Below are 26291 nucleotides of genomic sequence, written 5' to 3' on the forward strand. Positions count from 1 at the left end.
AGAAAAAAGTTTGTGAGGCAGCAACATTCATAGGGGGACGGATTACCAGCAAAGCTGCTTAGGCTGCATACATGCACTTGTAGTACTCTTTCAGCTAGAAATCTTTCTTACCAACCGTTCCCAGTTTGTGTCTGCAAATAACATTATTTCAGAGCGTACCGCTGTTCGATCTGGGGTCCCTCAAGGAATGGTACTAGGCCCTTTGCTCTTTCTTATTTACATTAATGTCTTGCCTTCCTGTGTTTCCACATACATTAACCTATTTGCCGATGATTATGTTGTCTATCGAGAAATAACCTGCACTGATGATACCAAGACCCTTCAATCTGACCATGACGCTATTAACAAATAATGCAACATATGGCTGATGGAACTTAACAAAATGAAAACATTTGCAAATATATACAACATCATTTGTTCCCCAACAATCCCTACACTGCGCGCCACTTTGAACAGCTACGGTCGGCACAGTGGCATAGGCACCTTTTATTGCAATGGCAATTATGTGGCGCATTTCTGTTGTCGGCATCGCCGTGAGGTTCCGTACGAAGGGCGAGAAAATCGTCGCCGCGCGTCGTATGCTGTATGTGCGAGTGAAAGCTTGCGAGGGTGAGCTGGCGAAAGCAGCTCTATCTCGTGTGCATAAGCGAGGAAGGCGATGCAAAAGGGTGCCCTTTTGTTGCGCGCAAGGGACAGGAGTGAGAAGAGACGAGATGAGGGGGGGTTGGGGGGGGGTACGACAATGTTCTCCGACGGCTGCTGCTTACGGAGCGGCCGTGTGGGCGCCGTATCTTTCAAGTGATCTGCTATATTTGCAGAGTTCGCATAGTGCTGGTAGCTTCCTATGCGATGTGCTTTCTACATTTTGTTCGCATTGAAGCAAGAGATGTACAAAGGTCGCCGCTGCGGCCTCGATTCCTCACTCCAGCGTCTTCACTGCAAGTTTCCGTGGTCATCGAGCGAGATGTGTTCATGTTTACCTGTGTGCGCGTGACACTGCGATTGTTTTTCTAGTTATTAAGCGAATGTTTGCAAACTTATACAGCCGATAACACTCGCGATGCCCTTCATGGCTTTCATTATCAACACGCAGACGGGAAACACTGCGCGGTAATGGCGGCAGACGCAAACTTGCATAGGTAAACTTTTCGACTGTGGGGATCAAAGTGCCTTCTTGTGCCTCATCCCTCGCTCAATGTGCTAAGCTCAATCTCCCAGAATTGCCACCGTAACGGCAATATGGCGAATACGGCTGGCGCTAATTTCTCACGCAAACCATGCTTCTCCCTTCCACAGTCAAGTCACAGCGTAAGTAAACATGACGTGCCCTGATTGGCCTCTCGAGTGGCGTTCCCCAAGCGCCCTCTTCACCTAAGCTTTTTTCTGCCGAGCGCTTCATCGCCGCAGCAGATGCTCACAGGCAAGAGAGTTGGTTACGTCCAATCTTTGCTCCTGCAACTTGTCTTTCTCATGCTTGGTGGACCGCTACCCAGTTAGCGCTAGCACAGTATGCGCGCACATTTAATTGGTCTTGCGGTGAGCCTTTGCCCTTAAGTGCCGTGACTGTTGCAGTATGCTGTATCATGGGCGAATAAATCCGTGACCGTTGGTGATCTGACTGTGGAGTCTTTTCTTCTTAGGTGATGGCGTAAACTCGCTCGCTGGCCTCTGTCCCTGGTGCAGTTCAGTGCCCAAGGTGTAAAAAAAGAACACAAAAGCTACACCAGAAAAGCAATTTCTCTTTTAGGTGCTGCACAGAACTAGCTGTCTGAAAGCGCTCAGAGTGCAGCAAGATTTGAAGTTGAAACCAATAGCGGGTTATCGATGGGTATAGGTGTGGACAGGAAAGTGTCAATTAAGGCAAGTTGAATAAGGCATTCGAACCCACAACCCAACATGGAGATATCTCCAAGTTGAATTTCATTTGACATTGTGAAGGATGGGATTTGCACCCGCTACCTTAGGTGTTAAGACGAAGTTAATTATGACACACTCAATTAAGGCACTAGAACCCACGACCTTTAGTGGGAGTAGAACCTGTGACCGCCGGTGTTAATTAGGGTGAAGTTAACTAGAATACAGTTGATTAAGGTAGAGCTAATTGAGGCCCTTGAAACCACAACCTTTGGCGGGAAAAAACAAGAAATAGGAAGTAACAATGCATTTTGGAATGAAAATGTGAAGTAATGTTGTGAATGTCACGTGAGCACACAGGCTTTCACCTTCATCCTCTTTAGCGCATGCTAAAGCGACTGCGACTTTTTTGGCTCAGGCTTGGTGGAATTTTCCACCAAGATGTCATTTTGGAGCAGGTTGGTGCAAAGAATTGCTTTTGGCACAACATGGTGCAATTGGTGTAGCTGTTCTACCACTGTACACACACGGCAAATGGCTGGCTGAGAGGGCACAAACCAATATCGGAACGGGCATTGGTCAGTGAGCTTGAATTGTGCTTTAGTGAAGCAATGAAGGGGGCTAGTTGGTGAACATTCATGATTATATTGCGCTCAGTGTTACACTGACAATTCTAAGTGAAAGACAGGACGTGGACATACGCAGCGCTACGTAGGTCCCCGTCCTGTTCTTCACTTAAAATCATCAGTGTAACACTAAGTGCAACATACAGTCGCCGACCGTTTATTCGGACCTCATGGGGACTGCGGAAATGTCCGAATAAACAGGTGTCCGAAAAAGCAGATTAAGAAAAAAAAAATGAAATCCTTTATTTCCATGCACTTATTAGGGCTCGGCAGTAGGCTTGAATAAATTGTGAGTGCGCCGTTGCACGCTGTTCCGTTTACGCGCAATCAGATAAGCCTGAATCTCGGAGAGGGTCGTATGGTCACTATAGGCGGATGAAAGCACAGTCACTGCTTGTGCACGCTCCGCATGCGACGGCAGCGTAGCACTTGGTGCGTCAACTTCCGACTCGGAGTCATCGTCCGACTCTATGTATGCGCTGTAAGTGACGATTTATACCGTGGAATACCAACTAGCCCGTACTCAAACCTTGCCTCTCGATCGAGTTGGCTCAAGGAGTGTCCTAAAAATCAGATGAGAGGTTGCAAGGTGTCCGAACTTTCGGCATTTGTTATACATTGTGGTCTATGGAGAGAACGGCGGTGCCGCGAAGCTGAGCAAATAATCGGGCATGTCCTAATTTTTGGACTCCGGAAAATCGATCGGCGACTGTAATCATGAATTGTGGTTGTGAAGCACTTTTTATGGAATGCAGAGAAATGGAGATAAGCATACTTGGGAAGTGAGCTTGACTGCAAAAGCAGGTGCTGCTAGTGGCGCCAGCCTGTAGACTGAGCGCAGTTAAACCTAAATGTAACAAGCTTCAAAATAAGGAAATTCTTGACATAACGTAATTAACTTTTTCTAACTTTCCCATAAACTCCATGTACAGTGGAATTCCGATTATAAGACTTTCTCGGGGCCGCAAAAAAGCGCAGTAAAATCCGAACATAATTTATGCCTATAAAAATACTACTGATTTCGTGTGACGGATTTACAAGAAACTTCAATGTAAACTACTAACATACTCTGCAGGGCTTGGAAACCCAAATTACCAAATAAGTAAATGCGATAAGAGTTAGTGCTGCAGTACAGGTCCCAATCATGCTTTATTCAAACGAGCCTTTACTGCACTCCACTGCCCGCTGCCGCGATTCCCGCCAGCCGGCTCGAACTTTTAAAAAAAGTCAGGTATGTTTCTTTTGGACCTTGCTTGATCCGGGAACCAAGAGCTTTCACTTGAGTTGGGCAACGTCTAAAAGGAGGTCCTCTGCGGCGTCGGGTGAACAGATGAAGTTCCGGATGCTGTCTATGTGCCGTAGCACGTTGGGGAACGTAGCAGGCACAGGCACAGCGTCTGTGGCGTCGTCGTTGTCCTCGTCCGATATCGCAGTGGTGTCGGCAAACTTTCAAACAACGAGCACGGGCAGCCTCTCAGAACCGTCCTCGTTAGCACAGAATAGTGCTGTCACACGCTCTTTACTACGCTTGCCACCATGACAGCTGTCACCCTTAAACGCAAGGGTTTGCTCAAGCTGCATATGTTAAAAAATACCGCTCTCATCTGTGTTGAAAATGTTGCAGGGCTTGTATGCAGCAATCATCTCCGGCCGCGACTCCATCCACTCGTTAGCGTCGAAACGCCCACGGAAGTGCTTTCTCCACAGGAGCGGCTGTACACAATTCTGTTTCGTGTTTTAAAGCGATCCAGCCACCTGTTCGATGCCTGAAAGTCGTCTATGCCCAGAAGAAATGCCACGAAGTCAGCCTCTTCTCTTAGAATGGCGCCGTCAACGTTGATCGCAGAGCTCCGAGCTTGATGCAGCCACTTGACGAGAACTTTTTCTAACTTCTCATAGTGCCCTTCTTTTGCCGCTTTCCGCTTGAGCCCGAACTTGTTGGCATTCTGCGATATCGCCGGGTAGTTTGCCAGGATCGTCTTAAGCGAAGATTCGGGTATCCTTTAAGGTCCCGGGCAATGCTGGCTTTCGTGGCTTCATGCTGCTTTTCCACTTCCTTGAAAACATTCAGCTTATCACTGAGCGACAGAAAAGTGTGCTTTCGGGACATCATGCATCGCGTTGCTCCACACAACTCAAAACCTCCGCTCAACGCTGGTCGCTAGGATTACGACGAAGAACACATGTGATAAACCTAGGCCTCTCCACGCTACCTTGTCAGCGATCTGCTACCCCAACGTGACGAGAGGCGACGCCTTCGAGAAGAGAGGGAGAAAGTGATTGTGGAGAAGAAAAGGTGCGTTTTCAGCACAGCGGGCGGCTGCTGGCGTGAGGGGAGAGAAATGCTTCCCCAACGCGACGAGAGGCAACAAAGTTGAGAAGGCAGGGAGAAAGTGATTGTGGAGAAGAAAAGGTGCTATTTCAGCACAGCGGGCGGCTGCTGGCGTGAGGGGAGAGAAATGCTTCCCCAACGCGACGAGAGGCAACAAAGTTGAGAAGGCAGGGAGAAAGTGATTGTGGAGAAGAAAAGGTGCTATTTCAGCACAGCGGGCGGCTGCTGGCGTGAGGGGAGAGAAATGCTTCCCCAACGCGACGAGAGGCAACAAAGTTGAGAAGGCAGGGAGAAAGTGATTGTGGAGAAGAAAAGGTGCTATTTCAGCACAGCGGGCGGCTGCTGGCGTGAGGGGAGAGAAATGCTTCCCCAACGCGACGAGAGGCAACAAAGTTGAGAAGGCAGGGAGAAAGTGATTGTGGAGAAGAAAAGGTGCTATTTCAGCAGAGCGGGCGGCTGCTGGCGTGAGAGAAATGCTTCCCCAACGCGACGAGAGGCAACAAAGTTGAGAAGGCAGGGAGAAAGTGATTGTGGAGAAGAAAAGGTGCTATTTCAGCACAGCGGGCGGCTGCTGGCGTGAGGGGAGAGAAATGCTTCCCCAACGCGACGAGAGGCAACAAAGTTGAGAAGGCAGGGAGAAAGTGATTGTGGAGAAGAAAAGGTGCGTTTTCAGCACAGCGGGCGTTGCGGGTGCAGGGGGAGAGAAACACTTCCCCAATGCGACGAGAGGCAACGAAGTTGAGAAGAGAGGGAGAAAGTGATTGTGGAGAAGAAAAGGTGCTATTTCAGCACAGCGGGCGGCTGCTGGTGGGGGGGGGGGGGGAACGCTTCCCCAATGCGACGAAGTTGAGAAGAGAGGGAGCAAGTGATTGTGGAGAAAAAAAAAGGCGCTATTTCAGCACAGCGGGCGTTGCAGGCGGCTGCTGGTGGGGGGGAAAGAAATGCTTCCCCAACGCGAGAGGCGACACCACCGATAACAGAGGGAGGTAGTGATTGCGGAGAAGAAAAGGCGCTATTTCAGCACAGGAAGCGTCGCGGGCGAGAGAAACACGAGGGTCGTTGTATAATGCGGGTCAGGCGTAAAATTGCGTTGGATAACCGGGGTTTTTAATGCATTGCTTCTATGGGGACTTCGCCGGGACTGCGCTAATCCGTCGTAAAACGCAGGTCGTCGCGAAACCGTGGGATGTATAACCGGGGTTCCACTGTATTTTGAACCTGAACATAACGAAGTGTGTTCATACAAACTTTGAATATAACGAAAATTGAGAGGTGCGAGCACACCTCTCAAATAGCGCATTGTGCGACAGAGAGTGGCTGCCTAAGTGAGGCAGCTCGCCGTTGTATTCCATATAAAGCCCAAATCATGAGAAACCAACAAACACTGACACCAAGGACAACATAGGGGAAATTACTTGTGCTTAATAAATGGAACGAAGAAACGATAAATTAATGGAAATTAAAGTGGATGAAGAAACAACTTGCCGCAGGTGGGAACCAAACCCACAACCTTTGCATTTCGCATGCGATGCTCTACCAATTGAGCTACCGCGGCGCTGTTTCCCCATCCACTTTCTTGGGTATTTATGCGTACTAGTAAACCCTGGGAGTGTTAGCCAGCGCCACCACTCACAGACCATGGCGGCGGACGTGGAACGTCCTTGTTGCCACAGGCGTAATGAGAACGTGATCATTTTGGGTGAAGGCAACTGGTCAATAAACCCACATATGCTACCTGAAGGCATCAATGTTGCCGGATTCGAGACCCTCGTTATGTAATAAACGAGAAGAAAGGGAGTTATCCGAGGGGCCCGATAACTCCCTTTCTTCTCGTTTATATAAAGCCCAAGTGTGATAAGACTATTGTGTGCTGTATGTTGTGGGTGCGAGGCAAAGCAATAGGGGGTGAGCTGGGAAGGATAGTGCTTGCCTTCCCATGCAAGCGAGGGAAGAGGGTGGGGAAGGTAAGCACACATCTCATCCTATAGCACAGTCATGGCTGTGCTATAGGATGAGCACAGCTATGGCTGCCAGGGGTAACCTGCAGCATGTGCTAAGTCAGGGTGAGCCGACATGGCTATGGTTTCATGTGGAACGTCCTTCCAGGCGTTTAGTGCCTGGAGGTCGCATATCTCGAGTTTCGAACACCCACCGAAGTGACAGGCAGCTAAAGCAAAGCGTTCACTCTCCTCTGCCTGATAGCACTGCCTTATTGCAGGCAACACTATCAGCCATGGCCGGCAGAGTGGACACAAACGCTTCACTTCAGAACACCGGTGTGAAGATAGTGCCAACACAGCATGAAACTTTCTTTGGTCACTGACTCTCAAGTACAACGAAATCCCATTTCTTTCTCATCAAAAATTGTTTTCTTTTTTTCAATTGCCTATACACAAAAATTTTAATTTTTATTGTGCAATTGCATGACAAGGTGACATATGTGAAGGCCTTCGTGCTATTAGACAGTTGTGCGCTTGTCTGTCTTTTTTCTCTGGCGTGCATTGTCTTTGTTGCGCTAATTTTCTCCGTCAGAAATGCAAGACCAACTAGCCCAACAATCCATTCATCTGAAGTCAAACCTTGTAATAACAAAATGGGATATAACTGAGCAAGCAAAATTTCCTTTGAAATGCTCATGCTGCAGCAGATGCAATAATAGATTGAAAGAAGTAATTATGGCTCTCTATTAAACCTTGTTGCAACGTAATGACTTTTGCTGTGTTGGTAAAATAATGAGCATTTCTAATTCTAGAAAAAATTGAGCACAACCACCCCGGCAGATGCCCGCCTCTTGGTTTCGGGGATAAAAAAAAAAAATGATGTGGATGTGGTGCTTAGACCAATGCCTCGTGCCCAGTGACAAATTTAGCAAAGAAATCATTTCCTCAATCAAAGCTCAACTCAAGTTCATGGACCACCCACACGTTTCGGCTCTTCTATGAGCAACTGCAGCATTCACTTTGCCAACGCTGCTTGAAACCAGAGCACACCACAAACAGTGTGACGTGCTCATTTGTGTCTATTTGCCCATCACCAATCAATTGTCCCTTACTACTGCTTCAACAGCTGCAATGAGCTGTGGCATCAGAACTCAATGTGCTTGACTTGGTCAACGAGCATCTCGCAGGCTCCCATATCTGCTGTGGCAAAACATGCATCATCAAGCTTAGCGTTGTGGGGGTTCCACTCTGCGTGCGGCTAGGGCTGAAAGCGAGCTCCGGATCTAGCCCCCCGCAGTCGCTTTGTGTTACTCCCCAACCCGTAGCGCGAGAATCGCGGCTACGCCGTGTTCGAACGAATAAGGCAACCAGCAGCGTCAACTGTAAGAACGTTTATTGCTACCGGCAATAAAGAACACTGGCAGAGGGACGTCCTCTCTGTAATAGTAATAAATAGGCTGGGATAGTCAAGCAACGTGGTCACTCACGGGTTGCGGCAGGTACTCCAGTCCGGCAGGTTAGGGGTCCGGCCTCAGAGAGAGAGGGTCTCTCCCGGTCGCGCTGTTTTGTACCTTTTTACCTGGGCGAGAGGAATGTCCTCCTCGCCCGTCAGCTACCCGCTCGCAAGTCGGGGAGGAAGGGCACGCGCGCGCCGCGAGAGGGAGAATCGGGAGAGGGCATAGTGCGCCTCTCCCCTGTCTATGCCGGCTCTCGACGCGACGGCGCGGGGGAAGATGGGCGCGTGTGCTCCCCACAGCGTTCATTCATCGGTGTGTTAAGAGATCGGTCTAGTTCGTATCCCATGGTCAACCTTCACAGCATAGAAACAAAGCATGTGACAGAACAACATACACTATGTTTCATTCATTGATGAGTAGCAATAAGTTTTACTACTTCACTTATCAAAAGTCTAACAGAATGTTGTTCTTTTGCGCATGCCTGAAGCGGAGAGGCAATCTTTACACTGAGACTGACGTCTGATAAGGTGCGCATTCCTTCCATGCACTGAAAATTTTTTACTCTACTTGCAACAATGTTGTCGACTTAAAGGTCAGCACTAAAAAATGTTTGAATTTCATTATACTAGATTTATCTGACCAACATGCATTTAATTTTCATGGGTTCAAAGTAAGAGAATAAAAGGGCATTTAAATGTAATGTGCACCCGATTTATAAAAGAAAAATATGGCATGCCCTTAATGTTCGTGATCTGGAAAAACAAGACATGAAGAATTTACCTTTACAGAAGGGAAACTTCTTTTAAAATAAAGTTTCATAATAAAAGCAGTGCATTTTTGTCACCATTTGCACTTCACTTGCCACAGACAACAAGCCCACATATAGCGGTTGACAACAAAATGAATTCACAGCAACTTTCACGAAAATGTGCTGTCGGCTAGATGCTGCAAATGCCATGAACCCAGTTTTGGTTTTGTATCTAACTGTAACACGCAGACTTGTAACACTTGTTGGACCCATGTTCTTCGAAAAAAGGTGTGTTAGATTTGGATAATTACTGTCAATTTACAGATTTCACAAAATGATCAACAATTCTTTCTTGTGTTATCATCACCTCCACCACAAGCAATGCATCAAAAACATTGTGCACCACAGGTCTTACTCACTTGAAGTGCAACTCTTTGAAGACAAAGTGCGTCTCAACGATGCCCGTTGTTTTGACTCGTGTTCGTAGCACATCTTGCTGTGTTGGTGTGTAGCTTGGCATTGAGATGCGGTCCAAAGCGTTCAGGTAGCTGTAGGTAGGAAGGAGATTGTAGTCAGTCACGCCACACTGCAGGTCAAAGGCCTCTCTCCAATCGTGTTGTCTTTGCCGTGCCACAGTTACACTAATGAATCAGTAAATTGACTATCGAGTACCAATACATCTTTTCAAGCTAGCGATAATGTAAAAAAGACAATCAATAGTATTACTACTGATACTATTAAAATATTTCGCATTGAAACTATTGGTAGTTTTTCAATTCTTGGCTAGTGATATCGTCAGAAATTTTGCAATGACTGTAGTAAATATGTCGCAAAGTTTGCTACGGTGTTTACGTATGGTACATCACATGATTTTACATTATCAATAGTGCACGATCAATAGTCAGTCCAAAGTATTGTTGATATCAACAGAGCACTGTCAATAGTTGTTGCACAAGGTACTTCAACAATCATCGATATTACAATCGATAGCTTTGCATCACTAGTGGGCCGACTCTTGGCACTAATTTTGCCAGGCTACTACAGTCAACGTCAAATTAAAAAGAACTGGGCAGTCCGAAAAAGTGAATGCATGCCTTACACTGAACCCAAAGGCTCAAATTGATACAGGCATGTCCAAAATAGTTCCAAAGGCCTACTAGTACACTTATTAGGTGTATCAGTGCTCGCACTGTGACAGGAGATGGCGGGGGCACATACATATGATCAAAGAACACAGCGTCTCGTGACAATGGCCCCTTTTCAACCTTGGTATGCATCACCGCCGCGTCACGTATGCTTCACTGCATAACACTACTCCGTTGTGGCGAAGCTGACTTTTGGGAAGCAGCCTAATGCAACGCTCAACCCTTGCCATGCTTTCCACGCTTTGAAGCCATTTGGCACATTGTGCATTAAGTTACCGCGCTAAAAACTGCAAAGCCATGTACTTGAGTGCGTTTGGGCACGACGCCTTTGAAGCACAGCTTATTGACGATTTTAGGCAGCTCCGGAACACCAATGCGCCGCTTGACGAGTGTAATGTCGTGTCCACATCTGTCATCGCATTTTGCATGACTTGTGAAGATGGCACGACTGACACACTGCTGCAGTCCCTGATCAATGACGACGAAATCGAGGAACTCGATGCTCGTAGGCAGCAACAGCAATTTATATTTGTCATGCAAGCTGTTCGTGCTGCTATCGTAACTAGCCCACCACACCAACTGTTTCTGCTCAGCAGTGTGCCGACTGTACTAATTCACTGCAAATCGCAGGAGGAAGGAGGGCCTTACGATTCGAGGCATTATGAATTCAGTGTCAACCCACAGTCGCCAAAAATCAAACTCATTTATAATGAACATGAGAGTTCAGTAGTTTGTTATGTGAACTTGCCCTTCGAAACATGAAAAAAAATTAATGACAGTGTAGCTGGCGTCTGCAGTTATGATTGGACATCACTTTGATGTGAAAATAGGATTTTCAGTACTTTAATTTTTTTAAAGGAACTAGAATGGTGAACCCCATGCTAGTGTGTCACCGTCACTGCCTTCGAGATAGGAGACGACGGCCGCAGTATGCTGTACTGCTTTGTCCTGAAGAACGCTGGAGACTTGCCTTAAGAGCACGGCAGTTAAATGCAGAAGCATCTACTGTAAGTTTACCTTAAAAGAGTCATCTAAAGAAGGAAATGTGACGACCTAACCCTTTCAAAACAGAGCCTGGCCAGTCCTGATCACCTGCCATTTTTAAACTATGACTGCACCCTTCATAATTTTCCCTTCAAGAGTTTGCGATACATTTTACTATCAATGGGACACGAGTGGACTCAGCATACGATAGCAAAACGTTCTCGTTGACTGGAAGTGCAAAGTACGCAGCATGCCAGCACATTGCAACGATCTTTGCACAGATCCTCATCATTCCATTAGAGCGCTTGGATCAAGACAACGTTAAGTAATTGCAGTGTTTTTATTGGAGGCCTATCATCATCAGCAGCAGCATCATCATCATCATCAGCCTAGTTACGCCCACTGCAGGGCAAAGGCCTCTCCCATACTTCTCCAACTACCCCGGTCATGTAGAAATTGTGGCCATGTTGTCCCTGCAAACGTCTTAATGTCATCCGCCCACCTAACTTTCTGCCGCCCCCTGCTACGCTTCCCTTCCCTTGGAATCCAGTCCGTAACCCTTAATGACCATCGGTTATCTTCCCTCCTCATTACATGTCCGGCCCATGCCCATTTCTTTTTCTTGATTTCAACTAAGATGTCATTTACCCGCGTTTGTTGCCTCACCCAATCTGCTCTTTTCTTATCCCTACACAGACCCATCATTCATCTTTCCATGGCTCGTTGCGTCGTCCTCAATTTCAGCAGAATCCATTTCGTAAGCCTCCAGGTTTCTGCCCCATATGTGAGTACTGGTAACGCACAGCTGTTATACACTTCCCTTTTGAGGGATAGTGGCAACCTGCTGTTCATGATTTGAGAATGCCTGCCAAACGCACCCCAGCCAATTCTTATTCTTCTGGTTATTTCAGTCTCATGATCCGGATCCGTGGTCACTACCTGCCCTAAGTAGATGTATTCCCTTACCACATCCAGTGCCTCGCTACCTATCGTAAACTGCTGTTCTCTTCCGAGACTGTTAAACATACATTAGTTTTCTGCAGATTAATTTTCAGACCCACCCATTTCCTTTGCCTCTCCAGGTCAGTGAGCATGCATTGCAATTGGTCTCCTGAGTTACTAAGCAAGGCAATATCATCAGCGAATCGCAAGTTGCCAAGGTATTCTCCATTAACTCTTATCCCCAATTCTTCCCACTCCAGGTCTCTGAATACCTCCTGTAAACATGCTGTGAATAGCATTGGAGAGATCGTATCTCCCTGTCTGACGCCTTTCTTTATTGGGATTTTGTTGCTTTCTTTGTGGAGGACTACGGTGGCTGTAGAGCCGCTATAGATATCTTCCAGTATTTTTACATATGGCTCATCTACACCCTGATTCCGTAATGCCGCCATGACTGCTGAGGTTTCGACTGAATCAAACGCTTTCTCGTAGTCAATGAACGCTATATATAAGGGTTGGTTATATTCTGCACATTTCTCTATTACTTGATTGATAGTGTGAATATGGTCTATTGTTGAGTAGCCTTTACGGAATCCTGCCTGGTCCTTTGGTTGACAGAAGTCTAAGGTGTTCCTGAATCTATTTGCGATTACCTTAGTAAATACTTTTCAACGGACAGGCAACGGACAGTAAGCTCATCGGTCTATAATTTTTTCAAGTCTTTGGCGTCCCCTTTCTTATGGATTAGGATTATGTTAGCGTTCTTCCAAGATTCCGGTACGCTCGAGGTTATGAGGCATTGCGTATACAGGGTGGCCTGTTTCTCTAGAACAATCTGACCACCATCCTTCAACAAATCTGCTACCTGATCCTCCCCAGCTGCCTTCCCCCTTTGCATAGCTCCTAAGGCTTTCTTTACTTCTTCTGGCGTTACCTGTGGGATTTCGAATTCCTCTAGGCTATTCTCTCTTCCACTATCGTCGAGGGTGCCACTCGTACTGCATAAATCTCTATAGAACTCCTAAGCCACTTGAACTATCTCATCCATATTAGTAACGATATTGCCGGCTTTGTCTCTTAAAGGGACCCTGAAACGATTTTGGCGATTTTCTACAAACGTACTGAGTCGTTAGAGTAGGTTCTTCTGATCATTAATTCATGCATCTAAGTGCTCTGCGTAAAGCGTGTAATTTATTATAAGGTTTTTGAAAATACCCATCGCTGCCGATCGCAGCGCACTGCTCGGCGGAATTTTAAGCCGCCCCTACCCATATGATGCAAATAACCCATATTACGTCACATGGGCGAGCTATCTGATTGGCTGACCAGGGCGCGTGGTCGATAATTTTTCCAACTTTATGGTGAACAAATGATGCTCGTAATAGTTGGAATGTTAGTTACTTTGTTTTTGTAAAAAGAAAATAACTTAAAGAGAATACACAAGAATAGTTTTTTAGTACACTTCAGCACTTCCGGCACACAGCAAGTGTCGTCTGCTTGTGTTACAACGTACTCCATTTTGACGAGAGCTCCGCGGTCAGAGTCGGTCTCAGTCTTTTCGCGAGCACTATGATTCGACTTTGTTGCCTTGTGGACTGCAAACCTAGCGACCTGCAAACCGCGAGTCCAGTATTAGGGCAAACGCAAGCGCAAGGGGACAGGGTCTGGCCGCTTGACTGTGCCGGGATGAGCCACGAGATGAGCAGAAGGGCAAATGTGAATGGTCTGCACGGTGCAGCCACCTGGTGGCACAGAGCTCAACCATACACAGTAGCAGCAACGAAGTGTATTCTTTGCTGCTGGTGTGTATTTTTCGCAGGAGTGTAATCACCAACACGTTGATTTATAAATGTTTAAAATGCTTTACACTTGGTTAGAGCAATATTAGCGCTTTGTTTGACTGGTTAAGCGCTGCGCCAGCAAGTGTCTGGACCGTGCAGACCGATCAGGCTGCTCACGTACGTCTACGCTAAAGTTCCTTCATCAGCTTGAGTTTATGCCTCCAGTCATTTGCTGAAATGACCAGCTTGCCTGTTTTTAGCGGAGTACCGGACACGTTCGGCGCTACGACAGAATGCTCGCAACGCACGCTGCTTCGATAGCTCTCGGTCGACGGCCAAGGGGCTAGCGGAGAGGTCTCGCGCGGGAGGGGGCGTGCTCCTAAACAACCGGAAGTGAGCGATGTGACGTCGCATCGTGACGCTGAACCAGTGAAGGCGGAGCTTAGCGCCGCTCGCTCGGCGAGCGAGTTGAGGAGGAAAAGCATAGCTAGGGAGGAGGGTAACTTCTAATCGCTTGCAGCTCCATTAATACGTAACGCTTCACTTAAATTGTGGTGCGAATGTTCTACTTAGGCTGTACCCTACGCGCCTACAAAATTTGTCCGAACCGTTTCAGGGGCCCTTTAACACACACATCTAATTCTTGCCTATTCCTAGTTTCCTCTTCACTGTTTTTAGGCTTCCTCCGTTCCCGAGAGCCTGTTCAATTCTATCCATATTATAGTTCCTGATGTCCGCTGTCTTACGCTTGTTGATTAACTTAGAAAGTTCTGCCAGTTCTATTCTAGCTGTAGGGTTAGAGGCTTTCATACATTGGCGTTTCTTGATCAGATCTTTCGTCTGCTGCGATAGCTTACTGGTTTCCTGTCTAACGGCGTTACCACCGACTTCTATTGCGCACTCCTTAATGATGCCCACGAAATTGTCGTTCATTGCTTCAACACTAAGGTCCTCTTCCTGAGTTAAAGCCGAATACCTGTTCTGTAGCTTGATCCGGAATTCCTCTAGTTTCCCTCTTACCGCTAATTCATTGATTGGCTTCTTGTGTACCAGTTTCTTCCGTTCCCTCCTCAAGTCTAGGCTAATTCGAGTTCTTACCATCCTATGGTTACTGCAGCGTACCTTGCCGAGCACGTCTACATCTTGTATGATGCCAGGGTTCGCGCAGAGAATGAAGTCGATTTCATTTCTAGTCTCACCGTTCGGGCTCCTCCACGTCCACTTTCGACTAACCCGCTTGCGGAAAAAGATATTCATTATCCGCATATTATTCTGTTCTGCAAACTCTACTAATAACTCTCCTCTGCTATTCCTAGAGCCTATGCCATATTCCCCCACTGACTTGTCTCCAGCCGGTTTCTTGCCTACCCTGGCATTGAAGTCGCCCATCAGTATAGCGTATTTTGTTTTGACTTTACCCATCGCCGATTCCACGTCTTCATAAAAGCTTTAGACTTCCTGGTCATCATGACTGCATGTAGGGGCATAGACTTGTACCACCTTCAATTTGTACCTCTTATTAAGCTTCACAACAAGACCTGCCACCCTCTCGTTAATGCTATAAATTCCTGTATGTTACCAGCTATTTCCTTATTAATCAGGAATCCGACTCCTAGTTCTCGTCTCTCCGCTAAGCCCCGGTAGCCAAGAGGGGAAAATGCGCTTTCCGATTGCTCAAGGTTGCGCGGACATAGTATAACTCTAGCGTCTAGGAAAAGCTTAAACAGGTGCGAGGGCGGCACGCATAGCGTGGGAAGCTAGCCGCCAGAATAACTATCTCAAGGACAGCTGCTGATGAGGGCGAAATACCTTCGTGTAATTATAATAACCCTAATAGGACTACTTTCGAAAGAAAAAAAAAAGGAAACGACCCAGAAGGCTATACTACGAGAGTTATGACTGATAATGTTCTATATATATATGTATTCATCTCATCTATGGGATCGCATGCGCGCGCTGTTGCTTTGTCTCTGCGTGTAGTAGTTAAGAGAGGCAGCTTAAGGGCGGAGAAGAAGGAAGGAAAGGAAAGCAAAAATTGCAGCGCCGTGGTTTTAAAGCACACCCGTGGTAGAGAAACGGAAGGCGATATAAGCATGCGTGGCTATGATACGCACACGACCAACTGCCTTAAAATATTTAGACTTGAGGGAAAGCTTCGTTAACAAGCGATAGCACAGCAATCAGCACTCGAATATAATTATAACCCTAATAATAATTGTAAATATTCACCTCATCTATGGGATCTAATGCGCGCGTTGTTGCTTTGTCTCTGCATGTAGTAGTTAAGAGAGCCAGTTTAAGGGCGGAGAAGAAGGAAGGAAAGGAAAGTCTCTGAAGCAAAATTGCAGCGCCGTGGTTTTAAAGCGCAACCGTGGTAGAGAAACGGAAGGCGATATAAGCGTGCGTGGCCATGATACGCACACGACAAACTGCCTTGAAATATTTAGACGTGACGGAAAGCTTCGTTAACAAACTATAACACGGCAATCAGCACTCGAATACAACGAGAGAAATTATTGAGACGTGGAAAATTCCCTTGAAATAAATATGGTTTGCGAGACAAATGCTTGTAAGTATTGAACCTCTTAAAAGATGAGGGGGGAAATATGCGCTCACCGAGAGGGCATCGTCCGCACGAGACCACCACCAGGCACCTTACTGGCCTATACAGAGCACTATACTGGCCTATACAGAGCACCAAATACGACAACAGAGCAAATTCTTCAACTTCATAAATTCATGGATTTCAATTTTAAAGAGGGTGACAATATTGTGCTTTTGGGTGATTCCAATCTTTCACATATTGATTGGAACTCATATTTACCTGGTGAAACAAACGTGGCACTCAGTGAACATTAAAATTAATATTCTGTTACAACGTTGTACAAGTCGTAAATGATTATACGTGGATTTGTGCATCAAGGTCTTCCATTCTAGACCTTCTTTTTGTGTCTGATTCTCTAACTAGCTATATAAATGAATGTGAAGTTGGTGAAGGTTTAGCTGATCATAAAATGGTTATGCTTCCTTTTAACCTGTCTCCACTCCCTTTGGATAAGGAATTACTGAAGCAGATATTGAATTTGCATGTTAGCATACTGCACTACCTTGAACATTCCTTTGATGAGTTCTCCACAATATACGAATCCAAGGCTAGTACGAACTGCTTTGGGGACACTTCTCGTCAGTGGTGGCTCATTGCATTGAACATTTTATTCCTAAATTAAACAAAAAAAGAAAGCATAAGAATCCACAGATAAACAGAAAAATAGTTCATTCAAAACGAAGAATCCAGAGGAAAAGGAAAGCATGTTCCAAAAATTCAAGCCCAGAAATGTTGAATACCTTACGACAAATGACGAAAGAACTTAACTGTCTTGTTCGGGATTCGAGGCATACGTTCTATAACATAACACTGAAAAAGTTTCTCTCAGATGAAGTTCTGGCGATATGTCAACCGATCAACTAAATCTTATTCACATAATCAAAATGTCACAAAGGAGTGTACAGAAGCTTCTAATTCTTTTTTCTCTTCCGTATTCACCCGTGAGACAGACCTGTACCGATTCTGCTTGTTTATCCTGACCATCCTTCGGCTGACAATGTGGTGATTAATGAAGCAGGCGTCCCACACCTTCTTTTGTGTATTAATGTTAAAAAAAGTGTCGGTACAGACTGCATTCCCAATGAGTTTTTATACCGGCATGCTGAGAGGAAGGCTAAATACTTAACGATCATCTTTCAATCATCCATTAACCAAAGTTCCGTTCCTAGAGCTTGGAAACATGCCAAAATTGTACCTATTTATAAAGGTGGCATCACGACAGACGTAGGAAACTACAGGCCCATTTCCCTTACAAGCACCAGCTCTAAGTTACTGGAGCACATTACTAGTGAACACCTTTCAAATTATCTGGAAACACACTTTATTGTCACCAACTCAACATGGATTCCACAAGGGGAATCCATGTTGTTGCGTTATTGTTCCGTCTACAATAACGCAACTTGTTGAATTAGTTCATAACCTCTCTGAAAAAATAAATGAGTGTGCACAGATAATCCTATTTCTTTAGATTTCTCTGAAGCATTTGATAAAGTATCCCGCCAAAAATTGTTGAAAATTGATGCTTTCTTTAAAAATTATAAGAACAATACATCGAAATAGGTGGCTGTAAATCAAGTCTCCTACCAGTACTGTCAGGGGTACCTCCGGGCAGTGTAAGTAGGGTCCCTCCTACTCCTAATATTTGTTAATGATCTTGCAAATTGTACAACTGTTCCACCACGATTATTTGTGGACAATTGTGTGTTATACAATAAGATAATATCACTAAACGATCAACAGCAATTACAGGCTAGTTTACAAAAATTATGGAATGGTGTGGCCAATGGCAAATGATGCTGAACCCAGATAAACCTGTCTATGTCCGTAACAAGGAAAAAGGTTATTCATGCTAACAGCTACAAAATTCGCGACACAGAACTGAAATTGGTAACTCAACATAAATACTTAGGTGTATTACCGAAGGCCTCAAGTGGAACGCAGACATAGATATGGTATGCAATAAAGCCAGTAGAGTGCTAAGGAGTCTCAGACAGAGCTTACGCAGTGGTACACCTGGAAAAAAAAAAAAAAAACTGGCATTCAAGACCTTAACAAGGCCCATTATAAAATATGCAAAAATAGTAAGGGTCCCAAACACAGAAATAAATCGTCACAAATTAGATTGAGTACAGCATTTAGCAGCTACATTCATATTTAACAAATATCGCTATTGTCACTTCCCTAGCGAATTGTACTGGAACGCGAATCATCCTGCTTTAGAAGTTAGGACAGCGGTGGAGAGATTAAAATTTCTCTTCCTCATCACTCATAATAAAATTTAAATTACCGGGTCCCACTTCTTCAAATTATCGCCCAACGCACACTTCCGACATAGACATAGCATGTACATCGCACCAGCATTAACACGAAATGACACTTTTAAATATAGCTATTTTCCTGGAGTAATTAAGGAATGGAACATGCTGCCTGATTCACTGGTTTCCTCTTCTTAAGTACATTTCTAGATGAGCTGCAGACTGCAGGTCAAGAAGTGTTCTGATCCGCTAAATCAATAACACCGCGCTGTGGTCTCGATGAGTGCAATTGTGCTCGGATTACTACTTCTGTGAACATATGCGAAAAAGCAGTGCCTTTATTTGTGTTATCATTATCTTCATTGTTGTGCGTGTGATTCTTTATTGTATTGCAAATATTGTCGGTATCTCCATTCCTGGAATAACCCTTCGGGGGTTAACAGTATTGACACGTGTACTTGTCTTTATCGGGCGACACGTTTCATCGCCTCACAAATCTTATCGGACAGCGCAGGACGCGCTTGCATGTGTCGGACGTTTCTGGAATGTTATCGATGGTTCCATCCGCTGTCTGTTGTCACCGAACCTTGTGTAATCTGATTGCATGTATGCGCGACACGAATGGCGTAGAACTTTGTGGAAGGCATGCGGGTCCCAGCGATTACTCTGGAACATTCGACGACTGATGTATAAAAGCCGACGTGCTTGACCCATTGATCAGGTTTTCGACGATCGCCAACCGTGTTAGCCGCTATCGTTGTGCTATAAGTGTAGCCTGTTTTGTGGGCACAGGTTCGCCCAATAAAAGTTAGTTTTGTCGTTCACATTATTGCTACGGTGTTCTTCAACGTCACCACAACGTGACATCTGGTGGAGGTGCTTTACGTTCCTGTACCGGACGCCCCCGACAAGCCGTAATCTAAGCCCGGACCGCAAAGACAACAGCAACGTCGTCACGAAACACCGAGCAAGCCGCCGGCTACACCAGCTGCCCCCTGTAGTGTCCATGTATGGCACTCTTTGGAATGAAGGAAGGTAACCCTGGGGTTCAGGGGAGCTTCCAAGATGGCTGCAGTTTCGTTGAAATAAATGTGTGTGTGTTCCCAAGAGAATCGGCCGTAATCAGTCTCAATACTTGAACTACCATACGTTACAATGGCGACGAGGATGCGTCTGAACTTCGCGAAGGCTGCCAAGCAACGATTTTAAGCAGAACGAAGATACCAACACACATTGTCGAAGCTTCTACTTTGCGGTATGGCGCACAACATGCTTCCATCATTCCCTTTCTTCGACGTGCGTGCCACTGACGCCAACAACATCGGCACCGAATGGTTGAAGTGGGTGAAACGCTTCGAAAACTTCATCGTAGCCTGCGGTATCACAGACGATGCCCGGAAGACGGCCATACTACTACACTACGTGGGGGAAGAAGTGTACGACATATACTGTGCACTACCCGATCCTCCCGCAGCCACGGCTGCGTCTACCATTTCAAGCACCGGTGGCTCCAGTAACGCAACCCCTCTCTACACCGCAGCACGTAGGAAGCTTGACTATTTCGCACCCCGAGTAAACACTACCTTCGAGGTTTACCGCTTCCGTCAAGCCAAGCAAATGGAAAACGAGTCGCTCGACGCATTTTACGCCAGGCTACGACAGCTTGTTAGGCACTGTGCTTTCGCCGATGACGACACCGAAATCAAGAATCAAATATTGCTGTCTACAACGTCGACACGTCTACGCCGGTATGCCATGCAGCATGACCTCGACTTGCAAGGAATTCTCAAACAAGGCAGGTTATTTGAAGAGGTCGAGCACGACATCTCCGTGATTGAGCAAGAAAGCTGGCAGTGTAAGAAAAACTCGGCGTCAGCATCTACACTTGCAGTAAACTCCGAGCGCACCTCGCGACCTCATCAGCCGAAGCACCATGGGAAAGAGCCGTCACGGACTCGTGAGCCTCCGCGCCATCAACGGGCAAACGCGACATGCTACAACTGGGGAAAACCATGGCCTCACAGTAAGGGACGCTCTAGTTGCCCCACTCTCGGCAAACGGTGTACTGCGTGTCACAAAACTGGACACTTTGCTAGTGTGTGTCGTTCAGCACACAAAGCCGTACACGCAGTCGTGCGCGACAGCAGCCCTGACAGTGATGAACACGTTTTCATGACCTCCTCTCACTGTCACGCAGTCACGGGATCTCCACAGGTGGATGTCAAACTTGATGGCGAGGACGTCCGTTTTACAATTGATACTGGCGCTACCGTGTCTGTCGTCAGTTCGAACAGCTTAAAAAATCATCTAAGCAAGGAAACGCTGTCCAAGACATCTAAGAAAGTATTTGCTTATGGGGCAAGTTCTCCTTTACCGCTACTTGGAAAGCTTGATGTTGTCATGACCTACAAGGAGAGCAGCAGCCATGAAACTCTCTACGTTGTGTCTGGAGACTGTGCACCACTGCTCAGTTTCTCTGCAGCTTCCCGTCTAGGACTAGTCCAGATCACGTATAGTGTGGGAGACGTTACCAACAGACTGGATCCGAGGATGGCCTTCCCAGACCTCTTCAAGGGAGTGGGCTGTCTAAAGGACTTCCAGGTGCACCTCCATGTTGACCCCAGTGTCCAACCAGTAGCCCAACCTCACAGACGCATTCCCTTCTCTATGCGAAAGCCACTGGAAAAAGAGCTCGAAAGGCTACAGTCCCTTGGCATAATCGAAAAGACTGAAGAACCAACCCCCTGGGTATCGCCAATTGTCGCAGTACCGAAGCCACATGACCCCGAGCACATTCGAATGTGTGTTAACATGCGCTGTGCCAACCAAGCTATCCAGCGTGAGAGACATGTCACACCCACAGTAGACGACATCTTTGTTGCTTTGAACGGCTCCATCTTATTCTCTAAACTCGATCTGAAAGATGCGTACCACCAACTAGAACTTGACGCATCATCCCGTGTGATCACCACTTTCTCCACACATGCTGGGCTCTTCCGATACAAGAGACTCAACTTCGAAATCAACTCGGCAGCCGGAGTGTTTCAGGACACCATCCGTCAGGTTCTAACTAACATCCCCAACGTGCTCAACGTAAGCGATGACATACTGGTGTATGGAAAGACTGAGAAAGAACATGGGAAGGCTTTGAAGGCCACATTGGAATGCCTACTTGCAAATGGTCTCACACTGAACGTCAAGAAATGCAAGTTCTACCAACAGGAACTTGCATTTTTCGGGCATGTGTTCTCCAGCAATGGTGTGCAACCGGACCCCACTAAGGTGTCTGCGATCTTGGGTGCATCACCACCTTCCAGCGCCACTGAAGTGAAGAGTCTCCTTGGGCTCGTTTACTGTGGTCGGTTCATACCCAACTTGGCCCACCTCACCCAACCACTCAGGAAACTCACGGCCAAAGGAGAGGACGGGTGTTGGACAGACATACAGCAAGACGCCCTGGACGAACTGAAGAGAAAGCTTTCCGAGGCCACAACTCTCGCCTACTTCGATCCAGGAAAGAACATCACACTCATTGTAGATGCTGCTCCTCATGGCCTTGGTGCCATTCTCACGCAGACATCCGGAAGCGAAACCAGAGTGGTAGCATATGGGAGTCGTGCTCTTTCTCCTGTGGAGGCGCGCTACTCTCAAATTGAACGGGAAATGCTGGCCGTGATGTGGGGAATTGAGCATTTTCACATCTACTTGTATGGGACAGCATTCAGCCTACTGACAGACCACAAGCCATTGGTCAGCATTCTCAGCAACCCTCGCTCCCTGCCTTCAGCACGGCTGGAGTGTTTGGCACTTCGAATTCAACAATACACCTATGAAGTGCAACACACTAGTGGTCCAAGTAACCCATCTGACTACTTGTCCCGACACCCAGTAAACTCCACGTCACCATATCGGTGCATGGAGTCTGTCGCCGAACAGTATGTGAACTTCATTGTGTCTCATAGCCTGCCTCGTGCCATGACCAGAGAGGAGGTAACCGAAGCAACGCTCACTGACCCGGTGATGAACTCGCTCAAGAAAGCCCTAAAGCAACCCCAGCAAAGCAAAGATTGGAAGACCACAACTCTGATGCCCTTCTCTCGCGTTGCGACAGAACTGTCAGTTTCCAAAGAAGGCCTTGTGTTAAGAGGCACGCGGATAGTACTGCCAGCACAACTTCACACTAAGGCAGTGCATCTTGCACATCGAGGACACCAAGGCATTGTCAAGACAAAACAGCTGTTGCGTGAGAAAGTGTGGTTTCCAGGGATAGACTCTTTAGTGGACCAGACAGTTAAGAGTTGCCTGGCATGCCAAGCAAACACACCAGTACACCATCGAGATCCCTTGCCAATCCAGGAGCTGCCTCGAGGCCCGTGGACTGAACTTTCGTTAGATTTTACTGGCCCTTTCCCTGATGGCAAGTATGCCATGGCAGTGGTGGATGATTTCTCCAAGTACCCAGTTGTTAGCATCCTACACACTCTTGTAGCACCTACAGTCATCAAGCAACTGTGCACTGTTTTCGCTCAGTTCGGCTGTCCAGAAGTTGTAAAGTCAGACAATGGCTCACCATTTCAGAGTGAGAGTTTTGCAGAGTTCGCCAGTGAGCTCGGGTTCAAGCATCACCGCATCACTCCACGGTAGCCAGAGGCTAATGGGGAAGCAGAAAGATTCATGCGCACCCTCAAGAAGTCTATACTCGCAAGTCGTGTCAGCCACTTGGATTGGACTAATGAACTTCAGTCGTTCCTCCTGGCTTATAGGTCCACACCCCATAGTTCCACAGGAAAATCTCCGTTTGAACTTCTGTTTGGGAGACCCATGAAGAATCTTCTACCGACACTTGTTGCTGGTACTCACAACTCGGCTCAGTATGAGGCCAGACAGAATGACACTAAAAGAAAAGCATACAACAAGTGGTACGTCGACACTCGGAGGCATAAGAGTAACAACCAGCTGTGTGTGGGACAACAAGTCCTCTGTAAACAGGACAGGTCAAACAAGTTTTCGCCTTACTATGACCCACACCCATACACAATCACCAAAGTCAATGGCTCCAGAATCACAGCATCCAGAGATGGAGTGTCGATTTGTCGCAACTCAAGTTTCTTCAAAGATGCAAGCACAGTTCAAGTGGAACGACATCAGGACCCGACCGACATGTCATATCTGGATGATGAAGCGGTGCCAAGTAACAGTGATCTTCCAACCCCCAGCATAGCTACTCCTAGCCAAGCCATATCAGCAGCTCCCAAGACCGTCTCACAGCGGTACCCCCAACGATCCAGGCAACGACCTAGGCACCTGAAAGACTTTGTGTTTAAACAAAACTGATTTTTCCTTCCCTGAGGGGATGATGTAGTGTCCATGTATGGCACTCTTTGGAATGAAGGAAGGCAACCCTGGGGTTCAGGGGAGCTTCCAAGATGGCTGCAGTTTCGTTGAAATAAATGTGTGTGTGTTCCCAACAGAATCGGCCGTAATCAGTCTCAATACTTGAACTACCATACGTTACACCCCCGGAACACCGTCATCTACTAGATACAACTAAGAAGGCAGTCCAAGAAGATTGTCCAGAAACGACCAAGAAGACATTCCCAATGGCAGCCGCAGCGGCCCCAATAATTCTTCAGCCAGCCCAGGGAACCACCGACGTTCCGTGGTTCCACATTTTAGGACCCGGAAAGCTGGCTGGAAACGCATGAGAGGGTCGCTACGTTTAACAGCTGGGAAAGCGACCACAAGCTGCGACATGTCTATTTCGCATTGGAGGACGCCGCCAGCACGTGGTTCGAGAATCGAGAAGCCACCTTGACGACGTGGGACCTGCTCCGAAGAGGCTTCCTGCAAACATTTACAAGCGTCGTGTGAAAAGAGCGAGCCCAAGCTCTACTGGAGACCAGAGCAGCAGCTGCCAAATGAGACGATCGCGATCTTCACTGAGATAATGAGCCGTCAGTTCCGCCACATCATCCCGGAAATGTCCGAGGAGAAGAAAGTCTGTCTACTGATGCGTGCTGTAAAGGAGGAACTTTTCTCCGGAATGGTAAGAAGCCCACCGAAGACCGTCGACGAGTTTCTTCGTGAGGCGACGAGCATTGAGAAGACACTGGATTTGCGGAACCGGCGATTCGGCCGCCGCACCAAGCGAACAAGCTACGCCAGAGTTCAATCAATGGCCACCGACGACCTGCGCGAGACCATCAGGGCAGTCGTACGAGAGGAGCTTCAAAGAATCTTCCCTCCATCGCAACCTCAAGTGGCCTCAATCGCCGAAATTGTCAAAGAAAAAGTCCAGCGATCGCTCGGAGTTCCCGAGGTGCCACCACAATCATCGCAGCCCCAGTCAGACGCGATGACCTAGGCCACCGTCGCACGCTGTCAAGGTCCCCCTCGACAGCCGCGTCAGGGCCCTTAACACTGCAATTCCGTCGACCACCACCACCACCGTCGCCAGCACAGCTACCCGAGGAAGACAGATGCTTGGCGCGCTCCCGACCACCGCCCGCTGTGTTACCACTGCGGCGAAGCCGGCCATGTGTACCACCGATGCCAATACTCCGACCTGGGATTGCGAGGGCTCGCCGTCAATGCACCACGCCCTCGGGAAGGTGAACACCCTCGTGACATCACCGACTACCTCGCCGCTACTCAGTGGAGCCCTCGAAGACCGTCCCGTTTGCCGTCACCAGGCCGCTACCTGTTGCCGCAGTGCCAACCATACACTGGCCCAGCCCGGGGCTGCTCTGCGAGCCCATATCCGGAAAACTAAAAGGAGCAACCGATGGAGGTGCAGTTGCTGTTCGTTGAACTGACGAAGAGCCTCCGCCGCCGCTGAATACGCTGAAAATCCCATCTAGATGACATGTCAACGAGACGCCGCCATCCCTACGTAGTCTGGAAGCAAAGAATACACCGACGAAAGACGACGCCACGTATCAGCCACAGGCCAATGCGACATAGCCGTGATCCAATGCCAAGACCTAACTGTAACGCAAGACAAAGAACCACCGACTTCGACGTGCTTCTCAACGGCCACGCAGTCACCGCCTTAATAGGCACAGGAGCCGATTACTCCGTCATGAGTGGACCCATCGCCACCCAGCTGAAGAAAGTTAAGACTGCATGGGAAGGCCCTCAAATTCAGACCGCTGGAGGACACCTCATCACGCCAACTGGAATCTGCATGGCAAGAATTACCATTCATGACCGGACTTAACCTGCCACCTTTGTCATCCTCCAACAGTCTTCACGAGATGTCATTCTCAGTATGGACTTCCTGAATCAACACGGCACAATCATCGACCTGAAGTCAAAGTCAATAACGCTGTCGGAAGATAAAGCGATACCGCCGGATAGCCCTCACAGTCACCACGCCTTGAGTGTGCTCAAAGATCAAGTGAGCATCCCGCCTCGCTCCAGCATTGCCATTTCGGTCGGCACCAAAACACCCGCTGACGTAGAAGGAGTCATCGAAGGCAACCAACATCTACTGCTCGAACGCGATATTTGCGTCGCAAGAGGAATCGTTCGACTGCACGAAGGAAACACGAAAGTGTTGCTGACAAACTTCAGCCAGGAGTTCAAGCACATCAACAAGGGCACGACGATCACATACATAG

General features: G+C 47.3%; 1 protein-coding gene across 1 annotated transcript in view; it reads right to left on the reverse strand.

Moving 5' to 3' along the window:
• Galphai (G protein alpha i subunit) overlaps window positions 1-26291 on the reverse strand; it is a 185697-nt gene that overhangs the window by 54639 nt on the left and 104767 nt on the right. The window contains exon 5 of the mRNA XM_065451579.2: window positions 9377-9505. Within this exon, the coding sequence (XP_065307651.1) occupies window positions 9377-9505 (129 nt within the window). The remainder of the gene's footprint in view (window positions 1-9376; window positions 9506-26291) is intronic.

This window comes from Dermacentor albipictus, chromosome 5, assembly GCF_038994185.2.
Source record: "Dermacentor albipictus isolate Rhodes 1998 colony chromosome 5, USDA_Dalb.pri_finalv2, whole genome shotgun sequence".
NCBI lineage: Eukaryota > Metazoa > Arthropoda > Arachnida > Ixodida > Ixodidae > Dermacentor > Dermacentor albipictus.